This window comes from Dipodomys ordii, unplaced genomic scaffold (assembly GCF_000151885.1).
Source record: "Dipodomys ordii isolate 6190 unplaced genomic scaffold, Dord_2.0 Scaffold102, whole genome shotgun sequence".
Taxonomy (NCBI): Eukaryota; Metazoa; Chordata; class Mammalia; order Rodentia; family Heteromyidae; genus Dipodomys; species Dipodomys ordii.
The window spans coordinates 6,038,784-6,051,996 of NW_012267318.1; the positions used below are offsets into that span (position 1 = coordinate 6,038,784).

The 13,213-nt window shown below is 36.8% G+C and overlaps 1 protein-coding gene across 5 annotated transcripts in view; it reads left to right on the forward strand.

The window, feature by feature from the left end:
• Pds5b (PDS5 cohesin associated factor B) overlaps positions 1-13,213 on the forward strand; it is a 112,975-nt gene that overhangs the window by 68,215 nt on the left and 31,547 nt on the right. For all 5 annotated transcript variants that reach the window (XM_013027308.1, XM_013027306.1, XM_013027311.1 and 2 more), the window contains exons 19-20: positions 5,647-5,770; positions 7,448-7,606. In XM_013027308.1, the coding sequence (XP_012882762.1) occupies positions 5,647-5,770; positions 7,448-7,606 (283 nt within the window). The remainder of the gene's footprint in view (positions 1-5,646; positions 5,771-7,447; positions 7,607-13,213) is intronic.

Sequence of the window (13,213 nt, forward strand, 5' to 3'; positions counted from 1 at the left end):
TCCTCACTATCACTTGTCTCTTATTGTGAAGTTGTTGGATTTTGAGGGAGAAGTGTTGCCCTGGTTGTTTATGAATTTAGTAATTCTTTTCCCCTCCAAGAATTTATATATCTGGAACTTAAGTTTTGGTTGAGATTTTAATATCCTGTGCCCTTTTAGTTGGTGATTTCTTACACATTACAGAAGAATTAGTCATGGCTGGGTTCTGGTGTTTTTGGTCAATAGATTGGCTACCATGCCAAATAATTTGAATGCTTAACACACTGTATGCAGAGCTCTTGTCTATGGAGTGTGAAGAAGCTTGTATAAAATAGCTATTGTAGTTGATAAACCATAACCTTATTTTTGTGGCAGTCTTTAATAAAGACGAGTCACCAGTACTGTTCCACTCTCTTCAGGTGAATGTAGAAGCAAAGAGAGAGGGGCCTACTGGGAGAGATATTGGATGAAAAATAATAGAGAAAAATCCAGTTAATCTAGTTAATGCTGCATTGGAGTACGGATTGGAAGGTGAATTGAGAATTGAACACAGACACACAGACAGACAGACACACACACACACACACACACACACACACACACACACACGTGTGCGCGCTCATGCGCACTCCCGTGAAGAAGAAAGAATGCAACCAAAACAACTTAAAACAACTGTTAACACTAGACCAAAATATAGATACAACTAATGGTTTTCAGGCAATGTAGTTATCTGGTAAGTAATGCAGAAGGATAGAAAGAAGCAGAACTAAAAAATGAATGGCAAGGGGCAAATAGCTTATACTAAAAAGTGAAAGCAAAAAGTACATGACCAATATTAGATACACAGGAAAAATCTATATACTTAAGCTTATAAAATATATGAAAACAAAAATGAAACAAATACAGACTTACATAAAACAAAGTAAGAGTTTTTAGTTGTTAATGCATACACAAATATATACATGCACTCTGAGGTGTGGTTGTAAAAAACTTGTTTAGATTTGGGTATAAGGGTACTGTCTTCATCAGCTGTCACACAGAGCCAGGCTCTGGACAACAAACTTCTCATTGAAAAATTGCTTTGCTGAGCCATCCTCAGGCTATGTAGTTTCTTCCTAGCCTCCTTTCCCTCCTGGGAAATCTGCCACGGTCCTGCCTCTGCCTAATGGTGCAGTTAGGATAACAGAAAGCTCAGAGAAAGTCCCAGGAACAGCAAAGAAAGAGAGAGAGAGACAGACAGACAGACAGAGACAGAGAGAGAGACAGAGGGGAAGGAAGGAAGGAAGAAAGGAAGGAAGGAAAGAAAGAAAGAAAAAGTTATTTCGAGAATGGAAAGGATGTGTCTTTCAAACACTTACAAAAAATTAGTAATAGACAAAGAAAACTATTCTTTGTCTCAGACAAAGAAAACTCAGGAATGAGGAACAAGACTAGAGATTAAAGACAGATTTCACAAATCTATAGGAGTAGGGAATCAAGCAATATCATAATGCTAATGAGAATGTTCAACATATAGCCACTATAGATGGAAATGTAATTTCCTCCACTCTGTGACCTGGCAGAGGGTCCCCTGACTTCTTCATTGCCAGACCCATGCATCTGCTTTGTCCTGGCAGGCAGGAAATCCTTACTGATTGGTACAGCCAGGCCTTTTGAGCTTCTGGTGTTTTAGGTGACAGTGGATCTTTCTATCTACTCTGGGTCCTGTCAGCTACTTCCCTCTCCTCAGCAATACTTGATTTTACGGTCAAAAGTCTTGTGTTGCTTCTATTCCCAGGCTCCCCATATGCTCTCCTGGATGTGGAGAGCCATGTAAAGCTTTTCTTTGCTAGAGCTAGTCTCTTACATTGGGGTTGTTTCTGCCTCACTGATCTCTGCACTATGATTAAAGCTTGTGTTTTGTGTTGGTTTTTCTTATAGCTGTGTGTGTTTTGTGTTGGTTTTTCCTATAGCTAGAGTTGGTGTTTTGTAAAGAGTGCCTGATTTTACCCTGTATTGCAGTCTTCAATCTCCCCAGTCACAGTGGGGGAGCCATAGGGTGGCTCTAGATTCCTCGCTACATTTTTCCTGTCACCTCTTCTGTAGATTTGAACTCCTTCCTCTCTTCAGAATCTAGTCTTGTCTGTGATACCAGATGTTCTCTTTCATGGACCAAAAATAGCAGATGTTTTAGTGTGTCATCTTGGCTTATTCTCTCCTGAGTTTTTTTTCTTCTGTCAAGTGTATATACTTGGAATAATTCCATATTTAAATATAGAGGTCATTTATGAATGAGTCATAGCTTATTTAACCTGTTTCTTATTTCCGGTCACTTAAATTGTTTCTAGTTTCACAAGAAATCCTTCAGTGAATTACTGTAGCATATGTCTTTTGTTGTGTTTTTGTCAAATTAACATTTGGGAGTGAATCCTAGAAACAAGACTAGTGCATATGTAATTTTGAAATTACATTTCCACCTATAGTGGTTATATGTTGAACATTCTCATTAGCATTATCATACTGCTTGATTCCATACTCCTATAGACTTATGAAATCTGTCTTTAATCTCTAGACTTGTTCCTTGTTCCTGAGTTTTCTTTGAGAATAGAATACATTACTATTACTAATTTTTTTGTATTAGTGTTTGTAAAACATCTTTTCCATTTTCAAAATAATTTTCTCTGCCCCCCCCCCCCCCCCCGTTCCTGGGTCTCGAACTCTAGGCCTGGGCACTTTCTCTGAGCTTTTGTACTGAAGACTAGCAGTCTACCACTTGAACCACAGCTCCAGTTCCAGCTTTTTGTGATTAATTGGCTATAAAAGTATCACAGACTTTTCTGCCTTGAGTAGCTAGGATTACAGATGGGAGCCACTAGCACCTAGCTCAAAATAACTTTTAGGCTTACTAGGACAACATTTTTAAATGGGTTTTACTACTTAGATCATTTTATTATGTTTCATGTTTAGCTATTGGTTTTTTAGTATAGCCTAACCGTCAGTTGGATTCTTTTTATAGAGCTGATGTAACCATTGATAGGTTAGGTTTTGATTTTATCTAGTCTGTGTTTTTTGCCCCCTGCTATTTCTTTTTTCTTTGGGATTGAATATCATGATTTCATTGTCACGATGTATAAATTCTATACTTAAATTTTTTTGGGGGGGGGTCCGGTTGTGGGGCCTGAACTCTGGGCCTGGGCGCTATCCCTCAGCTCTTCAGCTCAAGGCTAGCGCTCTACCACTTGAGCTACAGCGCCACTTCCGGCTTTTTTCTCTTTGCTTATGTGGTGCTGAGGAATTGAACCCAGGGCCTCAGGCTTGCAAGGCAAGCGCTCTACCACTGAGCCACCTTCCCAGCCCACGATGTATAAATTCTATAGTATACCATTTCTGTTTTTCATCTTTTGAATGTCTATCCATACATCGATGATCTAGTTGTCTAATAAATGATATATAATGTACATTTCTTTTGGTGGTAGGTGGGGTAGGGTTTTTTGTTGTTGTTGTTGTTTCTTTGTTTTTGTATGTGAAGGTGGTGGGAAGTTTACCAAATAAGGAGTTTACTGAAAGAGATCATTTCTAGAGAAAAACAATGACTTATACTCAGGTATGAATTTTTATTCAAGTGTAAGGGGCTTAAAGTGTTAAGTATATTTTTACTACATCGAATTTTTCCAGTTCTCTTTGTTGTAAAAAGTCTATTTTATTTCTTTTCTCTACATTAAAAAAATTAGAATCATTTAGTTGTACCAAGAAGATTTCATTTTGACATCCAAATATGGATACAGTGTACCTTGATCAGATTCAGTGTCTTCCATTTTATTCGTTATTCAAAGATAACTTTGCATGGAATAATATTCTCAGCTGACTGTTCTTTGTTCTTTTTGTTGTTGTTGTTGTTGGTTTGGTTGGTCATGGGGCTTGAACTTTGGGCCTGAGCTCTTCAGCTCAAGGCTAGCAATCACTAATTTTTAGCAAATGGGTAATGACAGCCTATGGAATCAATTAGTTTTTTCCTATTAGAGGTTTATTCACATTTTTGGATCTGTAGGCTTATTTTCAGCAGGTTTCAGTTTTTCATTTAACTTTTTATTATACTTTGCTATTGGTGTGCTATCAGATTACTGTTAATGTGATGATTTTTTGGGTCCGGTCGTGGGGCCTGAACTCTGGGCCTGAGCACTGTCCCTCAGCTCTTCAGCTCAAGGCTAACACTCTACCACTTGAGCCACAGTGCCACTTCTGGCTTTTTTTTTTTTTTTTTCTGCTTATGTGGTTCTGAGGAATCAAACCCTGGGCCTCATGCATGCAAGGCAAGTGCTCTACCACTGAGCCACCTTCCCAGCCCCATGATGATTTTTTTTTGACCTCTAGATTCTTAATTTCTTCCATTGGTTATAGGCAGTGAGGAATATTTTTTTTGCTGAGAGATGTTTGAATAATAGTTCCGCTAAGAGCTCCTTCATTTATTATGCTTTCTTTAATTTTTGGTAATACTGGGGTTTTAACTTAGGAGAGCCTTACCACTTAAGCTATTTTATTTATTCATTCACTGAGCCGGTCCTGGGGCTCAGGCCGGGGTGCTGTTCCTGAGCTTTTGTGCTCAAGGCTAGTGTTGTAATCTTTAACCCACACCTCCACTTTTCCCTTTGCTTTATTTTTTGTGTATATTTTTTATAGAAAGTTCATCACAGACGTTGAGTGTTTTAGAATAATGTTGAATTTATGCCTGGACCAACCTGGACCACAATCCCACCAATCTTCCCCTCCTGAGTAGCTAAGAATGCAAAGTGTGAGTCACTGTGTAAGCCATTGCACTGAGCCGCAGTATCATTTTAACGTTTTGAGCAGTAGAATGTTACTATGCTCATATATTTTTTATAGATAGCTCTATGACTTTTTACCTCCATCAGAAACTTTGCTCAGAGAAAGCTTCTGTTTAATTTTATAACAGTATTATACTCCTAATTTTACTCTAATTTTATTATACTCTTAATTCCTAGCCCCTCCTACTTTTTTCCCTCCAGAGAACTTGTCACAAATGGATACATATTTTGCTAATATATGTTATAACAATATTTTTCTTTCCTTAAAATTTTATTTTTATGGAAGCAAGGATTCGTAGTCATGTAATTCTTGTCATGTAATAATGAATAATAAGTACTGGTTAATGAATTTTGCTTTATGTTGGTGAGGAGCAGAGACCTGAGGAAGAACAGTTTCATCCCATCACAGTGCTGTGTCAGTGTGTCAGGTGGCAGAGGATTTGCTGGACTGATAGGAATGAGAATAAAATAACTTAAAAAATAAATAATTTTGGGCTGGGATGTAGCTCAATGGCAAAGCGCTTGCCTAGCAAGTGTAATGTCCTGGGTTCGATCCTCAGTACCAAAAAACAAAAGAAAAAAAATAGAGTTAAAAAAAACAAATAATTTTAAATAATTAAAATACTTTAAAAAAGAATAGAGCCACCAGTGTTACTTGTGGTTGTAATTATTGAATCAAATATAAAGAACTAAATACTTATGTTTTAATATAGATATTTACAAAGAAAAATTACTGGCTAGTGAAAATAAGTCAGTAGATCTTGGTGTTGTACTTAAAACAAGCAAACAAATGTTAAATTGTCTAGTAGAAGTCATATTGGTTTTTCTGGATCACTATTTTTCTTTTCTTTTTCTTCTTTCTTAGGGCTTTGCTTCCTGTTTTACATCACAAATCTAAAAAAGGACCTCCTCGCCAAGCCAAATATGCTATTCATTGTATCCATGCAATATTTTCAAGTAAAGAGACACAGTTTGCACAGATATTTGAGGTAATGAGATTCTTTAAATGTATTTCATATCATAGTTAAAAAGCAAATATTGTTGATATGTTATGTATACTGTTAGAATTTGAATCACTAAAGTCAACATTGATGAATGGGTGCAATATAAAAATACCTGATTATTCTGACGCCTCATGCTAATTCAAATACAGAAATAAATACCGTAATACTTTCTACATTGCTTTATACACTTGCATTTGGACTTTGAGAGGTAATTATATATAAAATTATAGTTATTGGTAGTATGTAACAGACTATACAAGTTCATAAAATTTTAATTCTGTTTGGGACACTACTAAAATACAGGATTTGTAAATATATACAGTAAACAAGTCTGTACTTTTATGATGGACCTAATTTATGTGCTAGGTAAAAAGTATATCTTTTCAGCTGGGCACTGGTGACTTAATGCCTGTAATCCTAGCTGCTCAGAAGGCTGAGATCTGAGAATTATGGTTCATGGATAGCCCATGTGACTGAAGGCTGAGTATCTGAGGATTATGGTTCAGAGCTAGCCTATGCGACTCTTAACTACCCAAACTGGAAATGGAACTGTGGCTCAAAGTGGTAGAGCATTAGCCTTGAGAGCAAAATCTCAGAGACAGTGCCTAGGCCCTGAATTCAAGCCCCAGGACCATTACCACCACCCCCATCCTCACCCTCCCTCCCCCCAAAAATAGTGTACCCTTTCAATATATATTTCATGTTATTTGTTGTGTACCTTAAATAACTTTTACCTAAGCACTGCAATTTATGGCAACCATATTATGAAACTCTAGCATTGTCATCGCAGATAACTAGAGAGAAAAATCTGTAAAATAAAAATTTAATTTATAATTTAGATCAAGCTTTATAATAAGTCAAAACAATTTGTAACATTTACCTTATACCTTATATATGAGAAGCTTATATGATATATGTCTTCTGATTTGCCAGTTTTTAAAAACAATACATTTTGGATTTCAGTATAGATGAGCATATGAAGAACATCTTCATTCTTTCCTCATGGCAAAATGCCTATTAGTGGTTGAGTTTCTCACCATAGTAATACAGTAATTTTATTTCTTATGGTATTTAATATTTGATGCTGTAATAAAACATACCAAAATACAATCAACTGGACCTACCAAAAGCTTTGAGTGTTTGGATAGTCTCTTAATTAGTGGCATAGGGACACAGATTTTTTTTTAAACTAGTGGATCCTCTTTTAAGTCTCCTGGATTGTTGGCATTAAGCCAGAGAGTAAGTAAGAGAATTAATAGATGTACTGTTATGATCATTACACCATTATATATCCTTACCTGACTGTACAGGAAGCTACACAATGTAGTCACCTTCATGCTCAGGAAGTGGGAACAAAGTGGATATTGGTGAATCCTAAGAGTCTCTAATATAGTCAAGTATATAGTCAGTAGATATTCTATATAATATGATTCTACATGCTTAATGTTTGTTTAGTTCTGAATTGTAACTTGGACAAAATTAAAAATGTTTAAATTTAATGTCTTCTAGACACAGATAACAGAACTCTAAACGTAAGATTGAGTTACTGCTTATATCACATATAGATATTGAAATTTTTGTAGTTATGAAAATTTTAAGATGAAACATGAAGTTTACTTGCCTGTAGAGAGAGTTAAATATATTTCTTCCTCTCATTTTCAGCCTCTACATAAGAGCCTAGATCCAAGCAACCTGGAACACCTTATAACACCATTGGTTACTATTGGTCATATTGCCCTTCTTGCACCTGATCAGTTTGCTGCTCCTTTGAAGTCTTTGGTGGCTACATTCATTGTGAAAGATCTTCTCATGAATGATCGGGTAATTTATCTTTTTATACTTGTATTCTTCTTGATGTAATGTTATAAAATTTTATATAGTAAGAAAAGAAGGGAAATGACATTATGATACATTATGAAATGATAAAGTGCACTTCCGTTTGATTGCTTTTAAGTTTTTAAATTTTTTTAAAGCACACTGTGAATTTTAATTATATATATAATGGCATTGAGACGTCTTTTTAGTTGAGCATAGGTATATAACCTGACATACATCCTTTGATAAATACAAAATGTTACTTGATTGTGTCACAGGAGGTATTTCTGTTACAGGAGGTTAATTTGTATAGGACTCCTTCCTCCCTTTTTTTAATGTACAGATTGACCTACCATTTCACAGTATGTTTGTCATGACTATAATAATTCCTTTTCTTACATACGCTGAAGAATGAAAAGAGCCTTAGAGAAAGCATTGAGATAAAGATAAAGTTTCTTTTTAAAAAATGAAATAAAATTCTTAAGATGTGCAGCTATATAGCCACATATATCATAGCCATTATTGTTCTTCAATCTCAACAAAACATTTTATTTTTATTATGATTATCAGCATATATTCTACATATTAATGGAATTTACTGTCATATTTCCATATGGACAAACATTGTGCATTGATCTGTCCGTCCACTTTTCTTCTATCTCCTCTCCTCTGTCTGACACAGCCTTTCTTCAGTCTGTCTCCTAGCCCCTAGTATTCCTACTTAGAATTCATCTGTCGTCGTCGTTGTCATTGTTGTTGTTGGTTGTGTGCCAGGTAGCGCGCTCTTACTAGGCAGTCACTTTACCAGTGGAGCCTTGCCTCCAGCCCTCTCCCCCTGTCCCTTTTTTTGTTCTGGTTATTTTTGAGATAGGGTCTTGCTTACTGCCAGGGTGTGCACCTGGACTGTACTCCACCTACTTTAGGCTTCTAGTTGTAGTACATCATACCCAGCTTTCAATTGAGAAGGGATCTCATGAGCTTTTGTACCTTTGCTGGCCTCCTAATCTCAAGCCTGTCAAGCAGGTAATATTAGAGGCATGACCCTCTGGAATCCTCCCTCCTTCCCTTCCCTCTCTCCCTTTTTCATACATATACATATGTTATTTTTATTATATTCATCCTCATTCATACATTTTATTTGAGCTCTTTCCTCTCACTAATGTTCCAACTGCAGACAGGACCTGCTGTATATTCTTTCATGTTCTTTTCTTTGTGTTTGCTAATTGTCAAAGCGGTTTCACTTTGGTGTGTTACACATGTACATATAGTATTTACTCATATTCAGTATTACTCATACAGGTTTACTCTTTCCTTTCCCTACTACTTCCCATTATTCAACAACTTTCAGTGAGTTTGCTACTTTCATTGATAGTTGCAGTGTATTTCAGTACTTTTCATTGTTTGACATTCTTCTCATCTATAGTCTTCTCAAATAGTTGTACCATAATTTCTGTATCCATTCATCTGTTGTTGGAAGCCTAGGCTGATTCCATTTCTTAGCTACTGTGAATAGTGCTACTATTAAGCACAGGTATGCAGGTTTTCATTTTGTTCAGATACATACCCAGGTGAGGTGTAACAAGAGCCTATAAAAATTTAATTGTTAGTTTTCTTGAGGGCCTTCTATACTGTACATACAGAAGTTGTTGCTAATTTATATTCCTACAACTGTATGGCTTTCTTTTTTCCCACATACCAGCTTTTTTTTTTTTTTTTTTTTGTCAGTCATGGGGCTTGAACTCTGGGCCTGGGCGCTGTCCCTGAGCTCTTCAACTCAAAGCAAGCACTCTATGACTTGAGCCACAGCACCACTTCTGGTTTTCTGGTGGTTAATTGGAGACAAGAGTCTCATGGACTTTCCTGCCCGGGCTGGATTTGAACTGAGATGCTCAGGTCTCAGCCTCCTGGGTAGCTAGGATTATAGGTGTGAGCCACCACCGCCTGTCTCATACTAGCATTTTTTGGAGTGGGTGGTAGCTATTCTAGATGGTATGAGATGAAATCTCATTGTAGCATTAATTTCCATTTTCCTTAAGACTAATGATACCGAACATTTTTATATACTTATTGACCATTTGTATATATTCTTTTGAGAAGTGTCTGTTAAGAACATTTGTTCATCATTATATTTGAACAACTTGTTTCTTTGTTAAGTTCATCATGTATTTTGGACCTCAATCCTTGATTGAATGGCAGAGATTCAGTATGATCGTTAGGTTGTCTCTTTGCTTTTAGTTTTTTCCTTTGCTATGAACTTTTTAAATGGATATAATATCTTTTGTTAATTTCTGCTGTTTTGTTTCTTATGCTTTTGGGTCCTGTCTAGAAATGTGTGTGTGTGTGTGTGTGTGTGTGTGTGTGTGTGTGTGTGTGTGTGTGTGTGTGTGTGTGTGTATGTAATAGTGGGATTAAACTCAGGGCTTTATACTTGCGAGGGAGGTGCTGTCAACCACTTGAGCCAAACCTTCACTCTACCCTCACTTCCCTTGTATGTTGCTTATTTTGCAGGCAGGTTTATGTCTTGGCTAGCCTGGCTGCCATCTTCCTATTTATGCTTTCCTTTATTGCTGGAGATTGTAGATGAGAACCATTACTGTAATAACAGATTTAAATTCATTTTCCTGGCAGGTCCCAAATCATAGTCCCCCAGCCTCTACCTGCCAAGTAACTAGAATTATAGTCTTGATCCACTGAACTCAGCTATATCCAGGAAAACTTTCCCTGTGCCAGTATATTTCCTTTCTTTCTCTCTCCTACATATGTACATTGAATATTATAACTGTATTTTGTCACCATTCCTCTGCCCTCTTTCCTTGACCTTTCCTACAAATAATTTTTTTGGCCAAGAAGTTCCTTTTTGTGTGTATATTTTCTTGCTGTAGTATAATTTCCTTCTTTTCCTTTCTGTTCCATTCCTTTTTGTGCCAGTCCTAGAACTTGAACCAGGGCCTTGGCACTGCCCCCTGAGCTTTTTGGCTGAAGTTCAGCATTCTGCCATTTGAGTTATAGCTCCACTTCTGGCGTTTTAGTGCTTAATTGGAGATTTAAGAGCCTGCCCAGGCTGGCTTTGAACTGTAATCCTCAGATCTCAGCCTCCTGAGTAGCTAGGATTATAGGCGTGAGCCACCAGTGTCTGGCTTCCCCATCTCAGCTTTGGAGTTAACCATTTTTCTGACTTTTACATTTATTATATCTAGTTTTGAGGTTTTATAAATAAGATTTTTGCCAAATTGTTTTGTCTAGCTTTCTTTACACAATATTATGTTTGTGAGATCAGCCCATGTTGTTACAGAACTTTGTTTCCATTTATTACTGCATCATTTGTGTATACCACTATGTGTCTGTTATTTTATAGCTATACATTCAAGTTATTTTGACTGTAACATTCTCTTGTGTATATTTTTGTACTTTTCTGTATGTACTTCTGTTGAGGGTAAGGCTCAGTTTTAATAGGTCTTTTTTCCCCAAATTGTTTTTCAAAATGGTCCTACACTTAGAATTTCTACCTGTACTGAATAAGGGTTGTAGTTTTATCCCTTCTATACTAAATATCCCAGTCCTTTATAACCATTTTGTAAGTGAGTAGTGAGTAGCATACTCTTGACCATGTTTTCATATACGTGTGGACATTGTAGGTCTCCTATTTTCTAAGGTTTCTGTTCAAGAACTCTATACATTTTTCTATTTAATTATGAATGTCTTACTAAGCTTCAGCTCTAAAAACACATTCTATTGATAATGTTTTGCACTCCACTCACTAGCCCTTCCCATTATATGTTTCAGATTTCTGATAACTATTTTCTTAAACTTTGTTGGTCAGGCACCAGTGGCTCACTCCTGTAATCCTAACTACTCAGGAGGATGAGCTCTGAGGATCATGGTTCTAAGCTAGTCTGGGTAGGAAAGTTCATAAGACTCTTATCTCTTAATTAACCACCAAGTAATCAGAAGTGAAACTGTGGCTAAATTGCTACTCACCTTGAGCAAAAAGCTCAGGGACAGAGTGTAGGCCCTGGATTTAAACCCCTAGAGCAGGGGCTGGGAAAGTGGCTCAGTGGTAGAGTGCTTGCCTTACATGCCTGAGGTTCCCTGGGTTCCATTCCTCAGCACCACATAAGCAAAAAGAAAAAAGCCGGAAGTGGCGTTGTGGCCCAGGCCCAGAGTTCAGGCTCCACGACCAGACACCTCCCCCCCCAAACAAAACAAAACAAAAATAAACTCCTAGAGCAGCACCCCTCTCAAACACCCAAAACAAACCCACATCAGTTGTTTACAGAGAATGCACCATGGAGTTTCATTCCTGAATGTACTATGCACATGATATACATATATATGCACATGACCCTGTATTTGCAAGAAAAATTGTATTTTGAGTCTAAGATTGGCCTATGCTGAGAAATCACATCTTCTCTCTCCGGGGTCTGGCTTATATCACTCAACATAACTTTTTCCAGATTCATCAATTTCCGTGCACGTGACATAATTTTATCTTCCATACTGTCTGATGAGATAGCTTTCTACTTTTTTTTCTTTGAAACATGGAAGGAGATTTATGTAATGTTTCTTTGAAATAAATAATAAATAAATAAATATATGTAAATATATGTATGCACTATGAGCATATATTTGAAAGTGTATTTATAGAAAAAGGTTTTTTGTTTTTTGTTTGTTGGTAATGGGGCTTGAACTCTGGGCCTGGGCACTGTCCCCTCAGCTCCTTAGCTCAAGGCTATCACTTTACCACTTGAGCCACAGCTCCACTTCTGGTTTTTTCTGAGTGGTTTATTGGAGATAAGAATCTTATGGACTTTCCAGACCGGGCTGGTTTTGATCCTCAGATCTCAGCCTCCTGAGTGGGTACGGGTACAGGCATGAGCCACCAGTATCCAGCTTCACTTTATTTTTTTATCCCCAGGACTTCAATTTAATTTTTTTCTAGATTTCTGACTCCTTGAGATCCTTTTTCATATCTTACACTGAACTTACTGTTTCTTAATGTCTCAAACTCTTTTAGATGTTTAACTCTTTTAGATGTGTAGTCTGAACTCATTTAGCTGTTTGTATTTACTTGATATTCATTTTTAAAAAATATATTCTCACACTCTTTGATGGTGTTCTTTCTGTGTTTATGTAGGTGCTTATAAACGACTCCTTAGAATTTGTGGATTGTTCTTACCATTCTTTTAAGCTCTCTGTGTGGTCTTTTCTCCACTTCATTGTCATTCTGAGCCTCATGTTATTAATGATCTCTAGTGGTGTATAGTATGTAATTTTCTCATATCTCTTGTATTTCTATGTTGGGATTTACACATCTGAGGACAACTCATTTTGGTCTTTAGACTCCTGAGGTCTTCTCATTGGGTTAATTTTTGTATTCTTACAGGAGTGGGTGTTAATTGGTTGATGTACTATTTTTTGCCTTAGTGTGGAGGTATATCACAGCTCTAATTAGTTCCAGTTCAAAACACAGATTAACTTTAAGCAATAAAATACCATTATATATGCTAGAGGCTAAAGATTTTGGTACTGTAGGTGTTAGAAAGATAAGGATACTATGTGCAGGTATTATTACTTAGCTATTGAGAGTAGGGATGGTGAGGGAAGGCTATATAG